Source organism: Chiloscyllium plagiosum, unplaced genomic scaffold (assembly GCF_037043375.1).
Source record: "Chiloscyllium plagiosum isolate Xiang-an unplaced genomic scaffold, Cpla_swu_hap1 HiC_scaffold_34, whole genome shotgun sequence".
Lineage (NCBI taxonomy): Eukaryota > Metazoa > Chordata > Chondrichthyes > Orectolobiformes > Hemiscylliidae > Chiloscyllium > Chiloscyllium plagiosum.
In genome coordinates this window covers 43,999,296-44,022,347 of record NW_028270172.1, presented here as the reverse complement: position 1 = coordinate 44,022,347, position 23,052 = coordinate 43,999,296, and the positions used below count along the sequence as shown (strand labels likewise).

Genomic DNA, 23,052 nt, shown 5'->3' with positions numbered 1-23,052 from the left:
TCTGAACTCTATATGTATTAAATTGTAAACTGGTTTTCAGCAAATCACAGCAGGTCGGAGATTGTGGTTTCAACTTTGAACTCCACTCAGAACTGTGTTGACCTGATTTATTTCACTTTGGGCTAAGAGAAGTATCAGTCAGGGAAATCTTAAGTATTTTTGTCTTGATTCAAACCTACATGCCCCTGTTCCTTCAAAAATGGAGGAATTAATTAAATGTTACTATGTATGTTTGAAAGCGAAGCATTGCTCTCATTCCTCATGTTTAAATATATTGAAAATTTATATTTCTGATCATCTTGTATAATATAATTTTATGTTGCTAGCATTGTGGGTGGCACGGTGGCACAGTGATTAGCACTGCTGCCTCACAGCACCAGGGACCCGGGTTCAATTCCCACCTCTGGCAGCTGTCTGTGAGAAGTTTGCACATTCTCCCCATGTCTGCGTGGGTTTCCTCCGGGTGCTCCGGTTTCCTCCACAGTCCGAATAAAATGTGCAGGTTAGGTGAATTGGCCATGCTAAATTGCCTGTAGTGTTAGGTGAAGGGGTAAATGTAGGGGAATGGGTCTGGGTGGGTTGCTCTTCAGAGGGTCAGTGTGGACTTGTTGGGCCGAAGGGCCTGTTTCTGCACTGTAAGTAAGTAATCTAATTTCAGCGAGATGTGATGTAGCATGGATGAAATTTCTATATGCCTGTGCTATGAAAAACATGTAGACTGATTATATTTGATGTTTCAATATGTAAGTCTGTCCAGAAAAAAAGTATGTTAAGCTGTGTAAGATTTGGTAACAAGTCTGTTGGTAGTGATAATATGAACATTTTGGTGCAGTTTAAGGTTATTGTGCGGGCTTTACAATGATTGCTACGTTGGTTTCCAATGTGCTGATGCTAATAGTTTGGTAAATGTACTGCCAATGCTGACAAATGGTCTAGGAGAAATAAATACACATTTATATAGCTTCTTCATATCTTCAGTGGGTCACGGCTAATGAATTACTTTTGACCTTCAGTTCGTTCTTATGTAAATGAGGGTTGGTTAAATTGTTTAATACTTTGAGGATTTGTGAATTATTTAATCTGTCACTACGCTGTTTTGTGTATTTTTCAGGTGTGTGCAGCACTTCTGCGGGGCTGTTGTCAGCAGCTTGCCTCTCTTCATCTGTCAAAGAGTATCTTCTCACACAGGTAGTCATTCTGTTCTTAAAGTTATTTTCTCTTTTTGGCAGGTCTTTAAAAGAACATCAACACCAAAATGATCCATGCCTTTTTTGAAAGGAGACTAAGAATGGTTTCTGTCTTAGACGGGTGTAGAGTTTCATTCTGGTTACCGAGATTTTGTTTCCTTTACCCTTTTGAGGGAAAAAAATACTCATGCAGGCAGCATAATCTGAGGACTTGGAGGGAATTGGAGACTGAGATCTGATTATATTGGGTGAGCAGATGGGTTCAGGAGCACAGTGTGATTGTCATCATTTTTCTAGTTATTATTTTTATTTTCATTTAGCTGTGCTTCAGAGCTAGTTCCCAAAAAGTATGCAAATTCACACTAAAAAGTGTTCCCAAGAAATAAGCCTCCGGTCACGAGCATAAAATACATTTACCAGATTTGTAAAGGCTGATGGCTCTGAAGAGCTTGTTTAGCAAATATACGTTTCTGCAGTGATTAATCTTGAAAAATGTACTTCAAGTTAAATTGCTTTGGGAGAGCACAACAGTAATTTAGCATCTAAACAATATAAAAACCGATAACTGTCCACCAGAAAATGGATCATAAAGAGTCCTCTGAGTCAGAGTCATTCATTGATCAGATTGCCTACTTTTAGTGTTCTCAAGGGCATCATGTTCCAAGTGATTGCCACTCACATTTAAAAACAAACTGCTTCTTCACTTTTTCCCAACATTTTTCAATTCCTTTGTATTGTTTGACAGATTTAACATGAAGTACAATGTGTATTTAAATGAATTTCATTAATTTAGTTGTGAATGTAGTGGTGTTTAAAGGAGTGTTGATTAGTTTGAATTAATCATTATCAAAAGCATCTTGATTTGGAGATGCCAGTGTTGGACTGGGGTGTACAAAGTTAAAAAGCATCTTGTGTGTTATACTACTTATGTAAATCTCCAAGGAAGTCCATGTAGTCATAAAATTCTTTTGTATTCAAACTGAAGATTAAAGCCTTGGTCAGATAAGAATTAGAGCTGTTCTCCACTGAACCAGTTAACAACAATGACTGACTTGCCAGTGAGCTAATTATGTTTATGTCTTCAGACATGTTCTGAGACACCTGTGATCCCAGGCCTCCTGACCTGCATGTAAGGATACTACCTCCACTAATTCTGATTAGTCAGGACAGTTGATTTCAAAAGCCAGGTATAATAGAATTGTCGAATAGTCCTTAATTAAGACCCAGCCCTGCACAATGCCCACTATTCTCCCTTAACATTGTTAACCAGTCATCAATTACCTTAGTCTTTTCACTGATCTAAAGATAGGAAAAACAAACCAGAACTCTGTGTCAGTGTGAGTTCACATTAAATCATAGTTTACTGTTCCACTGCAGTCAGTGTATGCGTTTTGGAAAACGCATACACATTCTCTGAAGCAGATCACCTTTGTATTTGGCTCATAGAATGTTGCAGCACAAAAGGACACCAGTTTGCCCATGTCTGTAACCCTCTCAAAGAGCTATCTGATTTTGTCCCACTCCAAAGCCCTGTGAAGGTTCTTCCTTCAAAAATGTTGTGGATTGTGGTGGACAAATTCAGAAGTCACACGACCAGGTTATAGTCCAACAGGTTTATTTGAAATTACAAGCTTTCGGAGTGCTGCTCCTTCATCTGGGGGGGAGAGAAGCGCACAGGGCACAGAATTTATAGGCAGAAAGATAATAGCAAGGTAATTCCAGATAATTGAGTGTCAAAAGATAGGACAAATGGTGTGGGTGGAGTGTCGACAGGCTGAATAACAAGTCTTTGCAAGTGATCAAAGTGTCAAACGATGTGAGTAAAGCTGAATAGCAAGTGAAGGGATGACCTATGATCCAATTTAAGGCAGAGGGATAGTCACAAAAAAAATCAAAAGTAAGATGTTGTTCGAGACAAACCAGATGGCTGAAATAACACAATAGGCATGAGAGCACCATGACGAAGGTCTAACCAAAGTAACAAGTAATCCAGAACTTTAATTAATGTAGAGGTATCGTTACAAGTTATCAAGGTGACCGTTTAAAACAGAACAGCAAGGAAGATTTTGCAAACACACAAGTGTAGTGGGGGTTACATGTAGCGTGAACCCAAGATCACGGTTGAGGCTGTCTTCATCGATATGGAATTTGGCTGTCAGTGTCTGCATGGCAATTCTGTGTTGTTGTGTATCTCGAATGCTGCCTTGGAGGACGCTTCCCCAAAGATCAGAGACTGAATGTCCTTGACCACTGAAGTGTTCCCCAATTGGGAGGGAACACTCCTGCCTGACGATAATTGTGCAGTATCCATTCATCCATTGTTAGAGCATCTAAATGGTTGTGCTGACATACAATGCCTTGGGCATCCTTTCCTGCAGCACATGACATTGACAACATTGGTCAAGTCATGTGAGTGTCTGCTGTGTCTGTGGTGGGTGGTGTTCTTACGTATAATGGTAGCATCGATGTCAATGATCTGGCATGTTTTGCAGAAGTTGTTGTGGTAGGGTTATGTGGTGTTGTGGTTGCTGTTCTCCTGAAGGCTGGGTAGTTTGCTGCGAATGAGAGTCTGTTTGAAGGCGAGAAGTGGAGGCGTAGGGCTGACTTTGGCAACTTGTTCATCTTCACTGATGACATGTTGAAGGCTGCGAAGAACATGGTGTGGTTTCTCTTTCCGGGGAAGTAGTGGACAACAAAGGGTACTCTATCAGTCATATCCTGTGTCTGTCGTCTGAGGAGGTCATTGCAACTTTTTGCTATAGCACGTTGGAACTGGCAATTGATGAGTTGAGCATTGTGTCCCATTCTGATGAGGATATCTGTAGGTATCCATTGTGTTCCTCTTCATCTGAATAAGGCTTGACTGTAGGGGATGATCCCTTTAACATGTTGAGGGTAGAAGCTGACAGTAGAGTGAAGTAATGAAGTGTCCATACTTGATGGAAATGTGCATGACCAAGATTGAGACTGATTCTGAAGAATAGTCCATGGTGAGTCTGGTGGCATGAAACTTGTTGATATTGTTGTACAGTTGTTTGTGATTCCTTGCCATAAGTCCAAAGGAAGAAAATTTCATCCATGTATCTGGTGTATAGTGTTGGTTGGAGGTCCGGTGCAGCAAAGAAATCTTGCCAGAACTTGTGCATAAAAATGTTGGTCTATTGGTGTGCACATTTTGTCACCATGGTTGTTCTTTGTGTCTGGGTGAAGAGCTGCTTGTCGAAGGTGAAGACGTTGTGGTTGAGGGTGAAGGCAATGAGTTGTAAGATGGCGTCTGGAAGTTGCCAGTTGTCAATGTGAGCACTGAGGCTGTTGCAGTGATGCCGTCGTCATGGGAGATGCTGGTGTAGAGTGTTGAAACATCCATTGTGATGAGGAATGTTCCTGATTTGACCTGTCTGTGGGTGCCAAGTCTCTGTAAGAAATCTGTAGCGTCGCAGCAGATGCTGAGGATTTCTTGTACAATGGGTTTCAAAGTTAAAAATCACACAACACCAGTTTATAGTCCCAACAGGTTTAATTGGAAGCACTAGCTTTCGGAGCGTCGCTCCTTCATCAGGTGATTTCACAACCGCATGATGAAGGAGCGATGCTCCGAAAGCTAGTGTGCTTCCAATTAAACCTGTTGGACTATAACCTGGTGTTGTGTGATTTTTAACTTTGTACACCCCAGTCCAACACCGGCATCTCCAAATAATGGGTTTCAAGTTACCCTCAGACATAGCCAGAGAGGTTCTCACACAGAGTCCTGCTACCTGATCAGACGGGACGTCCAGCTATGTTGGCTTTGCATGCCTTCAGAAGGCAGTAAGGGGTTTCATTTGAAAGAGGTGCATGGGTTGAGGGTGGATAGGATACTCTGAAGGTCAGGATCAAAGGTCATGATCAGTCTGTTAAGTTGACAGGCGTGTTCTTTGGTCAGACTGACAGGTGTATTGTTCCTGTTATTCAGTTGTCATAATGCTTCTTTTCAGTAGTCACTTCTATTCAGTATAACGAAGATTCCTCCTCTCATTTATCTCTCCACCCTTCAGGCACTCTGCCTGTATTCCTGATGAAGGACTTTTGCCCGAAATGTCAATTTTACTGCTCCACGGATGCTGCCTGAACTGCTGTGCTTTTCCAGTACACTCTAATCTAGACTCTGGTTTCCAGCATCTGCAGTCATTGTTTTTACCTCGTTGATTTTAACCCTACTGCAAATCCTCTTGCAAGGATGTCTGCCTTGAAGAAGCTTTCCTCCTCTCTCTACAACAATCTCAGGGAGTCCCTCTCCCACTGCAACTCCCAGGTCATTTCCTCTGCCCTGAAGCTCTTCAACCATGTCCTGAAACAGAGTCGCTACCACAGCCACATTTGCTTCCTCAGTGCCTGCCTCCGTAACCAACTCATCCCACACTGACTCCGGACCACCTTTAAACCAGCAGAGTTCGGACCCGAACAGGACAAACAGTACAGACTACAGACTCAAAAACACCAGCAACGGTTCTCCTTCAAGATCCTCCGCTCCACGCTCGCAGCAATGTGCCGGCACCTAACCTCTCTGCAGTCAGCCCTGCCTCAGCTGAGGGCCACACTCTCTCAGAGCCTCCTCTCATTTATCTCTCCACCCTTCAGGCTTTCTGCCTGTATTCCTGATTAAGGACTTTTGCCCAAAACATCGATTTTACTGCTGCTCGGATGCTGCCTGAACTGTGCTTTTCCAACACCGCTCTAATCTAAACTCTGGTTTCCAGCATCTGCAGTCATTGTTTTTACCTAACGATGATTCCTGCTTTGTTTGCTGTTTTGATGAATGTTGTGGTTGGTGATGAGAGTATGGATAGTGTTGCGTTGTGCTTAGTGACATTCTGCACTCTCTTGTGAGCACAGCCGATGAACCTGGCGTTGGAAGCATCTTCTGATGTCTTGAGCATACAGGTCGGCCCTAGGGCAGCAGTCTTCCCAGAGCAGTCCGATTCAACTAGTTCTTCTTTGGTTGCTGCACTGTGGATCTCTCTGTCAACTGTTCCGGTTCGTTCGTTAGCTCATTGGGCTCGCTGCTGACATTGTGGGGTTTGTGGAAGAATTTGTAAAGCCTCATTCACCTGATGAATTTCTGCTGCGGGACCAGTGGGGCCATTTGGTAATTGAGCCCTCAGCTGAGAGCTCTGATTTCGTCTGGTTGAAGGGTGTGGTCAGGTAAGTTGATGATGAACTTCCCTGCGGTGGTACCGCTACACGTAAGATACTCTTGTCTCGGCCAATGTTGTCTACCTCATACGCTGCAGGAAAGGATGCCCAAGCGTGGTATATTGGCGAGACCATGTTGACGTTATGGCATTGATGAATGGACACCATACCAGGGAGGGGAGTGTTCCCTCCCAGCTGGGAACACTTCAGCAGTCAAGGACATTTAGCATCCGAACTTTGGGTAAGCGTCTTCCAAGGCGACATTTAAGATACACAGAATCACCAAGCAGAAACTGATAGCCAAGTTCTGTAACCATGAGGATAGCCTCAACCGTGAGTTTGGATTCTTGTAGTGCTACACATAACCCCACCATACTGTTCTCTATTTGTAAAATCTTCGCTGTTCTGTTTTTTTTAGATTACATTACATTACAGTGTGGAAACAGGCCCTTCGGCCCAACAAGTCCACACTGACCCGCCGAAGCGCAACCCAGCCATACCCCTACATTTACCCCTTACCTAACACTACGGGCAATTTAGCATGGCCAATTCACCTTACCTGCACATCTTTGGACTGTGGGAGGAAACCGGAGCACCCGGAGGAAACCCACGCAGACACTGGGAGAACGTGCAAACTCCACACAGTCAAGTCGCCTGAGGCAGGAATTGAACCCAGGTCTCTGGTGCTGTGAGGCAGCAGTGCTAACCACTGTGCCACTGTGCCACCCACAACCTCACTACCTTAACCTATGATCTCTCTACCTTATTTAGTTTGTAAAGTTTTGGATTACTTGTTACTTTGGTTAGGCCCTCGTCATGCAACTCTTATACCTATTATGTTATTCCAGCTGTTTGATTTATCTTATTTTTGAATTTTTTTTGTGATTATCTCTTACTTTAATTAATTGGATCATTCGTAATCCCTTCACTTGCTTTTCAGCTGTTGACACTTTAGTCACACAGTTTGACATTTTTGATCACTTACAAAGACTTGTTATTTAATATTGCCATTATTTCTCTGCCTATAAATTCTGTACCTGTGCACTTCTCTGCATTTCACCTGATGAAGGAGCAGCCTCCAAAAGCTTGTGAAGTCAAATAAACCAGTTGGATTAGAACTTGGTGTCATGCGACTTCTGACCTCAAAATTGTATCTAATTATTTGTGAAATTTGCTGTTGAATCTGCTTCCGCTGCATCTTTTTCCCAGGCAGGGTATTCTAGCATACAACTCACTGCATCCAAAAAAATTCTTTGAGTCACCAGTGTTTATGCTATGATGTGATCAAAAGGAATAAGAGCAAGATTAGGCCAGTCAACCCCTCAAACCTACTCCACTGTTCACTAAAAGTATGGCTGACCTGATTGTCCACAACCTTCATTTGCCTGCCGCCTTACTTATAACTTGGACGTCCTTGTTAATCCAACATATGTGTAAGTCACGCTTGAATATAAGTCAGTAGCCCAGCTTGCACTGGGAAGAGAATTTCAAAGACTGTGAAGCCTTTGAGTGAAGAAATCCCTCCTAATTACATCTCTTACTTTTAAACTATGCTTTCTAGTTCTAGATTTCCCCCTATGAGAACTTCTCAGCATCTACGTGTCTGGCCTCCACTTGATCAGATGGCTTTGATCCAGATGGCTTCTCACTTTTCTAAGCTTCTACAAGCACAGCCATCTGTAATCTCTGTCCATTTAAATAATCATCTGTGATTTTTCTGCCAATGTGCACAACCTCTGATTTTTTTTTTGTTTTCTTATTACCAGATTCTCAAGTGTCTTTGACTCATTTTTATGAGGAACATAGAAGCAAGAATAAGCCATTCAGTCTGTTGAGCTTCGACATTTAATATGATCTTGGGCTGATTGAGCATTTCATTGAAGATTTTGTATGTCTGCAGTTTCCACCCTCTTTCCATATAAAACAAATATTCTACACATTAGTTTCCATTACCCAAGTGAATAATCCCACATTTTATTCATATTATGTAAGGGACTGAATCACTTCATAAGATGTTGTTGAATACAATCTTCAAAATGGTTTCACAAGGCCAGTACTGAGTAGAGATGCTAAGAATACTATCTTATGATACAACTGTTCACGGCTCAGTGGTTAGCACTGTTGCCTCACGGCACCAGGGTTCCGGGTTCGATTCCAACCTCGGGTGACTGTCTGTGTGGTGTTTGCACATTCTTCCCGTGTCTGCGTGGGTTTCCTCCGGGTGCTCCGGTTTCCTCCCACAGTCCGAAGATGTGCAGGTCAGGTGAATTGGCCATGCTTAAATTGTAAATTAGGTGCAGAGGGAAATGGGTCTGGGTGCGTTACTCTTTGGAGGGTCGTGTGGACCTGTTGGACTGAAGGGCCTGTTTCCACACAGTAGGGAATCTAATCTAATTGCGCTGCCACTTCATGTGACTGACAGTACGGGTCGTTCTGTTATAAAATGCCTCTTGTCAACGAGTAACACGGTTGACAAATTGGAGATGCTATTTCAGACTTTTAAAACATTTTAACATGATTTCAGTGCCAACAATTTAAGCGTGATTTTTCTATAACGCAGAGCTGCACAAGATTGCAACCATTGCATCATAGAAGAATTGACTGTAGTTCACTGTGGCAAATGAAGTGCTAGCAAACATCACATTTGTTAAAAGGATAGAAGTAATTGTTATAATGTCACTGATAAATTAATGTTGACCAAATTGATGTGAAATGAGGAATTGCTGCTTTTTCATGTGCCATAATTTCCTGTTTCACACATTAGTGATTGAGTTGGTTGAATGGTGTACTGGTTATGTTAGCAGCTTAAATTACTTAGCTTTGTTTGTGACAAAATTGATTTTTTTTCATATATTTGCTACCTACTGCAGTTGTAATGACCAGTTAACAATTTTGGGAAGGTAAATTTCTATATTGAAGTTATTCAGTTGTGCTTTCTTAAGTGCTGTTGTTGCAAAACATGGTCAATTCCTGGAATTTAAAATTTGCTGCAATGGGAGTAAATTAAATTAGACATATATCCTCGAAAAGAGAAGGTAGGTCAGATGTGATTTTAAAACCAAAAATGAGGGTTTTAAGAATGTAATTTTGATTTGATGGCTACCTCTTTCAGTCCAATGATAATACCAGCCAGCTGGCTTCACTACTGTCCTTTAGGGAAGGAAACTGCCACCCTTACCTGCTCTGGATTATGTGTGACTCCAGACCTACAACAATGTGGTTGACTCTCAAGTGCCCTATGGGATGGGCAATTAATGCTGGCCTACCTGGTGATGCCCTCATCCCATGAATATTTTTTTTTTAAAAAAGCTTAACAACAAATGAATACAGTGTTGTAGTCTTGATGGCTACAGGCTCAAGGCAAGTATTCTAAGCTGAAATAATGATTTATGATTTGGACTAATTTCTAAATGACTGATCCTTTTTGAATCTGAGGTATTAGTCAATTTAAAATGCACAAAGTCCAGGGAGCACATGGCTATTCTGTTCAAATTGAAATGTCTGTCAGAAGATGGAAAAGAAGCTAATCTGTGAAATATGCAAGACAAAAAAAATGCTTTGAATTTTGAAGATACTGTTTAGGTTAATTTTATTCCTACTGTGGTAAGAAATATTAGAATTTTTTATCACTTTCTCTCGTGAAAGGATGATGACTGCTATTATTAAAATACTGTAGTTATAGTGCTTCTCCATCTTTAGTAAATCAAATTTGTACTTATCAAATTTAAGATGAGCATTGATGTAATGGTTTACTCTTCCACAGATGGGAGTAATTATATGTGACATTGCTTTTAGCTATTGATCACTAAATAATTACCAAACAAGATTTTGGTGTTTTTCTGCTGGGCATATTAACCAAGGTTGTTTTCTTGCTTTAAGATTGTGAAAATGTTCCATAAAACAAGAAGTGATTCCCCCAGATTTCCTTTGACCTCCACCTACTGATCATGATTCCCCTTTCTCCCCATCTTCCCTCTCCCCACACTAATCACAAGCTTTGCTAGGCCAGTTGTGATCCGATCCTCTCTTGCCCACCTCTTTTATTTTCCCCCCACACCTACCCCTGATTGCCAGGCAAAGTTCCCTGCACCCTGTGTACTTATGTAAGCATTGGCACTGATGAGTTCTCCTCTTTATTGTTGTGGGTATGCTATGTTCCTGCCACCCATGCCTCATTATCAATGCAATGTGTCAAAATGAATATTGTATCTGTGAGAATCACTTGAAAGTGTGAATTGAAAACTAAAAATTGCTGAGCCATATCCAGAAGGAGAGAACAAAGATTTTGACACCTCCTGTGTCCCTTAGCATCATTGTAAAATTGTTCTTAATCAATTGTCCTTAATATTAAGGTTTGCTTGGTGTACAGTCATAAAGACATCAGCCGTTTTCAAATGTCAGTTCCTTTCTTCGGGTTTCAGAAGTAGGAGAGGATTCAATCAGTCCAGATAGTAGAGTGGAGTCTGTAAAATTGCTAGCAATTTCCATCTGCCAGCAATTTCTCCTACTGATAACTGTTCTCATTAGTACAGGCCAAAGGTGGAGGATATCTATTTGAATTATGAGCTGAGAGGGTGGCTGAAAATTCACATTCTCAAATTTGTGTGGGCTATGAAGAAAGTGCCTTCTGACTCCTTCACTGATTCTAACCAGTATGTACCTAACTTGCTTCCCATTGCTACAAATAAAACGTCGTGTCAGGGAATGGAGGGTTTGAATTATAAGGAAAGGCTGGGACTTTGTTTCTTGAAGTAAAGGAGGTTGAGGCATGACCTTAGAGGTTAGCAAAATCATGAGGGGCAGAGATAAGGTGAATAGCCAAGGTCTTTTTCCCAAGATAGGGGAGTTCAAAACTAGAGGGCATAGGTTTAAGATGAGAAAGCTTTATAAGGGACCCATGGGACAACTGTTTCATGCAGAAAGTAGTGTGTGTATGGATGAATTGACAGAGGAAGTTGTAGATGCAGATGCAGTTACATCATTTAAAAGACATTTGGACAGGTACACAAATAGGGCATACTTAGAGGGATGCAGATCAAATGTAGGCAAATGAGACAAGTTTAGTTTGGGAAACCTGGTCAGCATGGACAAATTGAACAGAAGGGTCTGTTTCTGTGCTGTATCATTCTATGACTCTAAGTTGTTGTACAACACATTCACATTTATGATATCTAAGGAGTTAGCCCAAATGTTAAAATTTTCACCTCAAATTTGCAGGTTAAATATAATTAACCTGTCATCAGATCTGCTGTAAAAATAGAGGAAAAGATACAACTACTGGAAATATGAAATTGGATTAGTGATAAAGAACTAATCATTCTTATTCTTCTAATGTCTGAGAGGGGACACACTCAACTTTCTGTGATATACCCAGCCAAAGTCTCACCAGACATTTCTTCTATGTTTTAATTATTTCTTTCAAAGAGGATACAGAAATGATACTGGTGGTAGGTTCTTGCAAGGTCAAGAGTGTTCTACTGATAGATGGCTTTTCAGATCGTGACCTCTTATTGCTTCTTCAGAGTTAAGCTGTGTAAATGGATTGAATATCCAGATCAGTTTTTCTGTAGCACTCTCATAGGTCAGATTACATTAAAAGCTAACTCTCATGTTATGTAAACCATGGATTTTGAAGCCAGGACAAAAGAATATTGTCCTTCATAAATCATAATAATTTGGCAGTTTCCAAAAGAGATTGATGAGAATGAAGTCGATGTTATTGATAGCAAAAGTTTGTTTGGGATTTATTTGTACAAAGATATAAAGTATCAATCCGTGCCCATAAGTCCAATAAGTTAATATAAGCAATTGGAACAGGAGTAGACCAGACAACCCTGTGAGCCTGCTTTGCAACCAATAACATTGTGGATCTTCTATCTCAGCTGCACTATTCTGTATTATACCCAATCCCTGAATTCCCTCGTGCTCTATAATCCATTGATGTTTCTAGAACCCAATTATTAAATACACAAACTTCACCGGTTACAAATTATAATCCTTTGAGTGAACAAATTGCTTCTCCTCTTGAACCCAAATGATTAGTTTTTCTGAGACTACTATCTCTTTTCCAGACTATCCAGGAGAAATATTCTCCCAACAACTACCATGTTTAAGTCCTAGAAGAATTTTGACTATTTGAATGAGATCATCTCTGACCCTCTCAAACTCTGGCAAATGCATACCAATTTTGCTGAATCCTGGGGCTGAATTTTTAGCCCTATTGTGGGCAACCATAGAGTCAACAAATGGAAGAACTCTCCCTATCGGCTAACATGCTGGTTTCCCATCACCATCCTGCCCAGAGTGATTTTAACCAGAAGGGGAAGAATGGGAAAAGCAGCTGAGTTACCTGCCTGCAAGCAGCATGTAACCAATTAAAGATTGCAACGAATATGAGCAGAAATAAACAACTTGACCCATTCAGCCCACTCTGCTGTTCCAGAAGATCAAGGCTGATCTGCTAGTGGATTTAACTCTACTGTTTACCTTCTATAACCTATCACTCTCGGCAGTCAAAACTCAAGCTTGAGTATGTTTAATGGGCAAGCCTCCAGAAAAGTTCTTTGATTTGATTAGATTAGATTAGATTACTTACAGTGTGGAAACAGGCCCTTCAGCCCAACAAGTCCACACCGCCCCGCCGAAGCGCAACCCACCCATTCCCCTACATTTACCCCTTCACCTAACACTACAGGCAATTTACCATGGCCAGTTCACCTAACCTGCACATTTTTGGACTGTGGGTGGAAACCGGAGCACCCAGAGGAAACCCACGCAGACACGGGGACAATGTGCAAACTCCACGCTGACAGTTGCCCGAGGTGGGAATTGAACTCTGGTCTCTGGCGCTGTGAGGTAGTGCTAACCACTGTGCCACCGTGCTGCCCACTTGCTCATCAATAACTTTAAATGGGAAACTCTTTATATTTAAACTGCATTTCCTTGTCCTACATTGCACAGTGGGAGCATTTGCCCCCATTGCTCTCTCAGAAGCTTTATGTTTCATTCAGACCATCTCTCGTCCTTCTAAATCCAATGAGTGTAGACTTAACCCACTCCACCTTTCTTTCCAACAAAAAGCCCCTCATTCCACGAATCAGTCAGTGAGCATCCTGTAAACTATTTTCGATACAGGGGTCAGTGCTTGGGCACCAGCTATTCACAATCTATGTTAATGGTTTAGTTAAGAGAACTAAATGTAATATCCTTCCAGTTTACAGATGAGACAAAACTGGTTGGCAGAATGAACTATGAGGAAGATGCAGTTACTTCATTGTGATTTAGACAAATTGAGTGGGCAAATGAATGATGTATGAAGTGTAATACGAGGTTATCTACGTGGGTTGCAAAATAGGAAGGCAGATTATTATCTGAATGGTGATAGCTTGGGAAAGGGAAGTGCAACAAGACGTGGGTGTCCTTGTATATCAGTCACTGAAAGTAATCACGCAGGAATGGCAGACAGAGAAGAGGCCAACTGGCGTATTGGCCTGCTTTGTGAGAGGATTCAAGTACAGAGGCAGGAATATCTTGCTACAAGAAGTGAGTTGGCAGGACTGACGTATGAAGAGAGACTTGATTGGTTAGGATTATATTCAGTAGGGGTAAGAAGAATAAGCGGGGATCTCAAGGAAATTTCTAATAGGACGAGCTTAGGAAGAATGTTCCTGATAATTAGGCAGCCCAGAACCTGGGGTAACAGTATAAGGATACTGCGTAAGCCATTTAGGACTGAGACGATGAGAATTTCCTTCACTCAGGAAAAAGGTGACCATATGAAATTCTCTGCAACAGAAAGCAATTGAGGCCAAAACATTGAAGGAGCTAGCTATTGTTTTGGGGGCTACAGGGACCAAAGAGTATGGAGCAAATGAAGGAACAGCGTACTGCGTTGGATGATCAGCCTTGCTGACATGGGATAGTGGGACAAGCTCCAAGGGCTGAATGGCCTACTCCTGCTCTGATTTTCGGTGTTTGCAGTTTATGTCGTTAAGATGGTCCGATATGATTCTTCTGCTGTCCAGTCCATTGCCGTGGTCACCTTTCTCTGGTTGGTAAGAGATGTAAGGTGGATATTTCACTCAAAAAGTCCCAACTTATCAGTTAAAAGTTACAGTTTACATCAATTGTTGAAGGAAAAACAAACTCTGTTTTTCTTAGAGTTGCAGTGAGTTTTGATTATAGAGAACAAAGAAGCTGTTCACGAGCTGGGGTGGAGCGAACATTTCTCTGCCTGTCGCTCTCTTCCCTCTCTGTCTCTCTCTCACTCTCATGCTCTTACACCTCCCATCTGTGTCTCTCCTGCCGTCATCTCACTCCTCTCCCTCTCCGTCTCTCTCTTTTTCTCTCTCTCTTTCTCTTTCTCTTTCTCCCCCCCCACCCCCATCACACTCTCTCTCCCCGTCTCTCCTCCCATACTCCCGACTCTCTCTCTCTTTCCCCCATCTTTCTCTCTCTCTCTCTCTCTCTTCCCTCCCCCACCTCGCCGTCTCTTCCCCCCATGTCTCTCTGTCTCCACATCCTCTCCCCCACATCTTTTCTCCCCGATTACCACCAATAACTGCTTTACCTATGCATTTACTCAGCACCTGCTTTTCAAACACTGATTTTGAAATGGCTCATAGTCATTTGAATCCACCATTTTTAAAAACAATGAAATAAAAAGGCATACTCTTCATTTGGTATTACTCTTTAATTCTCTTGCTAGCTTTGGTTGGACCATATTCCTCATGTAGGTTTTAATTTCTTAATGAAACAGATATTCATTTGTACTTTGTATTATTTATTTAAACTTTTGCTAAATCTTTTAATTTAGTTTTCCTTAACCAACATGTTCCTAATCCCTTTTTAATTTTTTTTGTACAGATTTCAGACCCTAATCTCAGATTTATTTAAATTACTTCTAATCTCATTCTAAATCTCTTCAATCTGTGAACACACTTTCCCAGAGAATGCCATACTCTGTGACATTGTACATAACAATGTCTAAAATAGTCTGCTCCTGATTTGCTTTATTGGCATACTGACCAAGAAAGCTAGATACGTTAGATGTGTTCCTGAACTCATCCTCTGCGCTTGCTAAAATTGTGCTTTCTAGCGTCTGTAGGAAAACTAAATTCTCCTTCGAATTACTATGTTACCATTGTTACCTAGTCCATTAATATCTTGATTTGCACACTACCTGACACACCAGCAACTGTTAGCAGTGTGTAAAACATTTTCAATTTAACTTTCCTGTTCCTCAGCTTCACTGATATCTTGATCTCTCAGCTAAGATCCTTTCTGCACTCTCATCTATTATTTTCAGGGCTACCCTTAATTTATTCTCCTAATAGTCAAATGTCCGAGAATATTTAGTTCCTAATTCTGGTTTCTCTGCAGGCACACCTCTAATGGTTCTTAGATTAAATCATTTTCTAATAATTTTTTTTTGTGAATATTTGACACAGAGTAGTGCCTTTACATTTATCCTTCAATTTCCCTGGTGCAGCTTAGTTTGAAAAAGAAAGCAGGGCAATAGTAACTGTCCAACCATTCCTGACCCTGTTTGCTTATTTTTAATCAAATTACTGCCCGATAATCATCATCTTGCTCTTACTGCTTTTGAATTTATTCTTTGTGAACCCCTTAATAACCAGAGTATTCAGTATGAGCAGATGAAGCATCGCGTTTATTGTGTCTTTGATATGCTCATGTATATTGAAATGCTTTAATATATTGAACTGAATTAATGAATTGAATTAGATATCACACATGTCTTTCACTCTGTTGTATATTGTTGAGTTTATAACACTATATTGCATGACTGATCTCAATATGGACTCATCTTCTCTTGACACTACAGGAAGGGGAAGGAAGTTCCTCCATCTTTCAAACTGTTCTTTAGCAGTTCACTGGCTTTGAGACACATCAACCTATCGGGCACCAAACTCCCTGCAGAAGCTCTCAAGTCAGTATATGTTGCTTGTCTATGATATGTTATTTTTAGCAATTCAGTCCCTTTGGTTTCTAATTATTTATGGGTTTGTTTTATGAAGACGCATTGTCCTTCTGATCCTCCAATCTTGTCCACCTCTTCTCTCACATCTCCTTATGCCAATCATCTGCTCCAGAGTGTCTATGATAACCAGCTTCTCAGTTGTCACATTTCTATAATGCTGGATATAAATTTATCATAGAAATTCTTCTCTTCATTTATTGGAAAATCTGATCAATGTTTAATTTATTTTTTCCAGTAACATAATGTACATCAGCACAACATGCCTGGGTTATGATTTTGAAGCAATGTCTTGCCATTTCATGCCACAGTACTCTGGATGGCAGAGGTCATGCTGCCAGCTGGATTTTAAAAATATTTGTTCTGTATTCGTTTCTGCTGGTCAAATTAGGTTAGCAGTGAGGAATTCAGCTCTCTTTGTTTGAAAGTATTCAATATCAGCAACAAGCAATCACCAACATAGTCCATAAACAGTAAGATGCAGTTTAAAGCTCCTTTTGTTCTATCCTAATATTCTGGCAAATTCAAAATGCACCCTATACCCATCAGTGTAACAGTTTTGCCATCTTAATTGTCAATTAGTGCTCAATTAGTCCATTTGCATATTGTGGGTTTGTTATCATAAAGAGCCCTTTTGAAAATGTCCATCCTCATTTCATGTGGAACTATTAATAGCTAGCAGTCAGTGGAGATGTTTCATCCTGAATTGTGGATGAAATTGAGTCCTGGCCAGTGTCGAATCCATTGCAACATCCAGTGTTCCTGAAGTTTAATTTTCTGCACCAAGTGAAGTGGTAACTTTGAACTATTTACTTCTCTGTAATGAATTGGAAAATCATGATTGCCCCTTAAGTACAAGGGGGATCCAATAATAGTGAAGATGTTAGGTGAAGACTTGGGACGCAACTTTATAGGGGTCTGATTAACATGCACTATGGTATGATGTGTGCCTTGTTAATGGCACAACTCGCTCACCTCATTAATATTCAGTTTGCTATCTTGCCAAACTATTCAAACATGGTAGATATCAGGAAAACTCGACAAGGGAACTAGTGTGTGTACCTGACTGCTTCAGTTCACCACTTGCTCCTAAATGACCATCATGTTAGAACCTGGTGGACGCCAATATCCCAGGATCTCAAGGCATGTTCCATTGGTATTGGCCCCACACCCCTCATGTTTACAGACATTGGCATCTGAATTATACCAGCTTCTAAGAATCCTCATGGTACATCACCAACACACCCTCAGTATGCTTCTGTTGTTCAGTGCTTCTCTTAGTCTGTAGCAGCAACTATCATTGTAATGCTGCCGCAAAGACACGCTCTGCTTAGGAACAGGCACCTAGCTCATGGATTGGATTAAGCTGCATTGCAGTCTCTTTGATCACTGTCATAGCACTTACTCACTCTGAGCCTATTTGGGTGCTGCTTTGCCTTGCCTTGTTGTGCATTGACCCAAAGCCAGGAACCTTGTCTTAATTGTCAGCAGGCCTCAGTCAGGTGAAGGGAATAGACTTAGCTTAGAGGTTCCTGCAGAATAAACCAAGGGCAGCTTCCAGTACCAGTCCAGGACCTACTAAGGGCAGACAGAATCCGGATCCTCTTTTCACAAGGGGTGAGGAACCGAATGTTAGGCAGCCCGTGACCTATCTAGACTCTTGCTGGCCTATTGTGGGCCGTTACTGCTGAAATGAGAAAACATCAAGTATTATAGGTAATGAAAATGGGTAGCACAGCTGTTAATGATGGTGCATGTGGCCAATTGTCCCAATTTAATACATAGACAGCACAGAGGGCATGCATCAATAGCATCAGGAGTTGGGGCAGGTGAGGGCAAGTGGGGGAGAATGTTTGCAGGTAGTTGTGAGAGTGATGGAGCATGAGCCTTGGTAGGATTTGGACACAATCAGCGATAAATGTAATTTGAGATATTAGAGAGGTTTTGGTGACACTTACCCGAGCAGTGCAGAGCAGAGAAGGAACTTCTCCCTGTAATGGTGGGCATTCTTCCAGAGACTGCTTTAACCCCAGTTGAAACCTCAGACTAGGCGGCATGGTCTGGAGTGTTGTGACCCTCACTGCTGGCCCTGGGAGGGAATAAAACCCTGCATGGCACTACCCCATTCAACAGGGCTTCCAGGTTCCTGCTTTCAAGGCAGGGCACTGATTACCCCCTGTCTACCATATCCAGGTCAAATATCAGGAAAAGTGTAAGGCAACTTCAGCTGACTGTGCTTGTGTAAGTGCACAACCCATTTTAAAGGTTGTGTGGGATTCCGGTGTTTTAACAGATATCCAGTCTGTAACAAGTTGTGCCAGCAACAGCATGTGGGAGATCAGACTGAGAACAAATGTAAGAGATGCCATAGGAGCAGGGCGAGTTTGGTAAGATAGGATGGGAAAACTCACTCAGCTTTGAAGCAACTCGAACTTAGTCAAAACAACATAAAATTTAACCCGTGTGTTTTCTGTTTAGTATTGCCAAGGTTGGCAATGCAATATTCATTTGAAAGCAATTCTTTCTTTGCAGAGCACTTTTACTTGGGCTTTCTTGCAATCCTCACCTAAAGGATGTTTCTCTTGACCTTAGCACTTGTGAGGTAAGAAGGAACAGTTTTATTTATTGAATTAATGTAACTTTCAAGAGTAGTAGGAAATTCTGTTAAACTTAGTTAATATTTCATTTTGAAGAATATACATTTTCTCCCATTGTTGTTCTTGACATTGTCTCCCTCGTGAAAAGTTTGTTTTTTGTCCCAGGTGCCCTTGAGTACTGTAACAAGTGTTCACAAAAACAAAAGTCTCTCGAATGACTGCTAATGTCCTTTTGGCAGCAGTGAACATCCTACCAAAATCTGTATTTGGTTGTGAAATTTCTTTTTATGTGAGGGCTCCTGAGTAGCCATGATAATTGGAAATCCCAGCTGATTCTTCCATCTCAGACTCAACAGTGTGTGGTGCATTCAGGTTCCCTAATAGCATCCCAGATGGCATCGACTAACTGCATACACTTGGCTCAGCTCAGTGATGGTAATGCACTGACTCTTGGGAAATGCTGTGTATTTTAATTTTGGCAAAAAACGTATTCCTGTCCTGACAGTTCAGATACAGGAAATCTAAGTATTGCTTATATCCTTGTGATAAGGTTGCTCAAGTTCAGGTAGAAATCGGAATTTATCAATTAACCTTAGGTTATGAAAATGTGAATTTGAAAAGGATGATTTGTTGCCAATTCAGTATGCATACTTAACCATTAATGTGCTGATTGAAAAAGCACGTAATCTAGACTGGTTTTCTTGAGTTAAACAAGTTAGATGTTTGTTTTGAGGGTTACAAAGCAGTTTTTAAAAAAAATGTGAATTGTTTATTAAAATAAGTCCCCGTGTTGCCAATGCACACTACACAACTGAGCTCAAGCATGCAGAAATACAAAGTAAATTAATTGGCAAAGGTCAAGTGCAAACAGAAGGAAGGACGGGCAAAAGAAAGTTAGTGCCTGGTGTCCAGAGTCCTCACCTCTCAACTAGGGCAGTTGTTTGAAGATCATGGCCAGTGGGTCCTTTTTCTTTCTCCAAATTGCGACTTCAGAAATTCAAAGGCTTTCTTCAATGAAAGTTCTTAGCCTTACATGATTCCAGCAAACAGATCTCAAATCTTTAGTGGAAGTTTAGACAGAGAAAAGGGACAATTATTCCTTACTGCTGCTGGCACTTTCTGCTCTTCTGCAAATACAAGCTTCAGAAGCACACAAAGAGCTTGTACCACCTGCCTTTCCTTCAGTTTGTAAGTAGAGGTTAAAAATCTTGTGGAGTCCAAAAGGAAACTGATCAGCTGATGGAGTCATACAGCACGGAAATAGATTCTTTGGTTCAACTAGTCCATGCTGAACATGATTCCAAACTAAACTAGTCCCATCTTCCTATGCTTGGCCCATAGCCCTCCAAACCTAAACTATTCATGTACTTATCCAAATGTCTTTTAAACATTGGAACTGTCCGCACATCCACCACTTCCTCAGGAAGTTCATTCCACACATGAATCACTCTCTGCCCCTCAAGTCTTTTTTCAGTCTCTCTCCTGTCACCTTAAAAATGTGCCCCTAGTCTTGGAATCCCCCATCCTAGACAAAAGACTCCTACCATTAACCCTATCTATAATCCCTCATGATTTTATAAGGTCACCTCTCAGCCTCCTATGCTCCAATGATAAAAGTCCCAGTCTGTCCAGCCTTTCTCTCTCACTCAAACCTTCCATCTGGCACACCTTCTCTTTAACATTGTGTGATGGCCCAAGTAGGTAAATAAATTATTTGGTGTTCCAGCCGTTAACTCATTGATGGTTCATTTCCTCCATTTGATGAGATTGTGAGGAAGCAATTACCTCTGAAGATGGCCTTTTTCTATACAAAAGTGTTGGAAAGAAGGAATCTGGTGATGTTGTATACCTCAGCCACCTTAAAGCAAACCAGTTCTTGGCATATTCTGTCCATTGGAACTATGTTTCTTCAAAGATTAATGATGAATTACAATGAGAAAAATAATATTTGGTATAGCGATCAATTTGGTTCTCAAATTGGGTTGTTGTTGGATTACCATAGTTCCAAATAATTAGATGCCAATTTCTAAATCTGATGATCAATAATATACTATAACTAATATAATTGATTAAATTGATTCAGATGATTGACTTCATAGCTGGTTTCTTATCAAGATGTTCTATGTAGAAGTATTTATTAACCGATAGAGTAACAATCTTCCTTTAATTGGTGAATCTGCATTTGCTGATGTTTACATAGTAATGTGTTTCAATACTAGCTGTATGACCAGATCAGTTTTGGGGCTTGTTTAGCCAATAATTTTAACAATTTTCAAGGGCTAGTGTGATCAGAATTCAGGGTTGCTGAACTGCTATGCTGTAATGCTATTGTCCACACCAGCTCTGCACTGATGTATGCTATTCTTTTCCCCCTTTACTGCTTTCCTTAGCTTGGTCACTGTGTAAGTACCCTCCCTGCCTTTTAACCACTGTAGATCCAGTAAGTGGCTTCCTTATCTATCTGTCAGGATTACCATTAGAACTGTTTGGCACAGATATTTTCTGCAATAGCATTTTTGGCTCAAGTCTAGTGTTTGATGAAGTGTTGGGCAAGTCCCATTTGATCATTTATAGAAAAATGCCTTTTTGTTCGTGTCAATTTACAGTCTATGTTGTCTTGATGCTACTTGTTCATAAGTGTTCTACTTTTTTGAATGTAAAAATCTGCATATTGAAACAAGTCGTGTAAGCAAACGTTCATTAGAAATTTCTAGGCTAGAAATTGTCAAGTCAATTAATCTACATTAATTTTGAGTACCATTTACTGTTTTCAAAATAGGTTTTCACTTTTATATTCAATTTCACACTCGCATCTAATTTTTTTAGCTGTTAAATGTACAAGTTTCATAAATATTTAGGTGGTATGGTGGCTCAGTGGTTATCACTGCTGCCTCAGTGCCAGGAACCCAGATTTAGTTCCAGCCTTGGGTGACTGTCTTTGCACATACTCTGTGTGTGCATGTGTTTCCTCTGGATGCTCCGGTTTCCTCCCATAGTCCAAAGATATTCTGGTTCGGTGGATTGGTAATGCTAAATCACCTTGATGTTCAGGATGTGCAGATTAGGTGGATTAGCCATGGTAAATGTGGGGTAACAGGGATAGGATGAGTAGTTGGATCTGGGTGGGATGTTCTTCGGAGGGTCGGTGCAGAATCAGTAGTCTTTGATTCTATGATTAAATGCAATCAATACAAGTCTGTAAATTTCATATCACTTTTAAAATGTATTTAAATCAATATTGCTATTGAACATTAGGTAGAAAGTAGTCGGAAGCCAAAAGCAGGATTCATGATTTGAAACCCAGAACTTTTAGTGATGCAGAACAAATGGTTAAACGTCTACAGGAATGCATATCTTGTTTTAAACTAGAATGCAAAATAAAAAGTTTCAAAAGAATTAACTGACAGGTGTTACCTGTATTATTGTAAGAATTTTGAAGTTTCCTGGCTACTTCAGGTTGGAACTTCAGTGCAGGAGGGTTGGGAGGAAGAAGTTGACAGAGAAATGTTGGGAGCCTTTGGAAACAATAATATCATTAGAGTAAGGAAGTAATCATTAAGCTTTTTTATTCTTGCTTAATCATTAAAATATGAATCAGGTATCACAGTAACTGCGTTTATTTTGGTCCATTCACCAATTGCTGCTTCCTGCTGTTTTTGCATTGGTTTTGTGTTTGCAGTTTACTCAATTCAAAGGCACTTAAGTCAAATGATCAGATAATTCAAATTTTTAGCTGTAACATCCCCCATTACTGTGCAATTGACATTGCTTAATTTGAATTATTTGATAATCCTTTCCATTTTACTGCAAAATAAAACTATCATGCTGTCTGCTTTTTATTGTTCCTTCTGCATCTCTCATAAAATGCTATCATTAGATTTTAAATTTTTCAGTTGAAAAATACTAAGTGTTCAGTCATCTCTCATTTAATCAGATTTTTGTGTAATAGTTTTGGGGCTTTTGTAGACAGCAGGGTGCAAGATGCCACCATGCTTAACTGCTTTTGTCGAATCGCAGTAGCCTTGAACATCGTTAATTATGTTAGAAATAACCAGTGCATCACCAAATGTTGTTTGAGCTGCATGTCATCAAATTTAAA

General features: G+C 40.6%; 1 protein-coding gene across 8 annotated transcripts in view; it reads left to right on the top strand.

The window, feature by feature from the left end:
- LOC122564345 (F-actin-uncapping protein LRRC16A-like) overlaps nt 1-23,052 on the top strand; it is a 472,988-nt gene that overhangs the window by 274,001 nt on the left and 175,935 nt on the right. For all 8 annotated transcript variants that reach the window (XM_087978643.1, XM_087978642.1, XM_087978641.1 and 5 more), the window contains exons 15-17: nt 1,112-1,188; nt 16,204-16,308; nt 18,889-18,958. In XM_087978643.1, the coding sequence (XP_087834769.1) occupies nt 1,112-1,188; nt 16,204-16,308; nt 18,889-18,958 (252 nt within the window). The remainder of the gene's footprint in view (nt 1-1,111; nt 1,189-16,203; nt 16,309-18,888; nt 18,959-23,052) is intronic.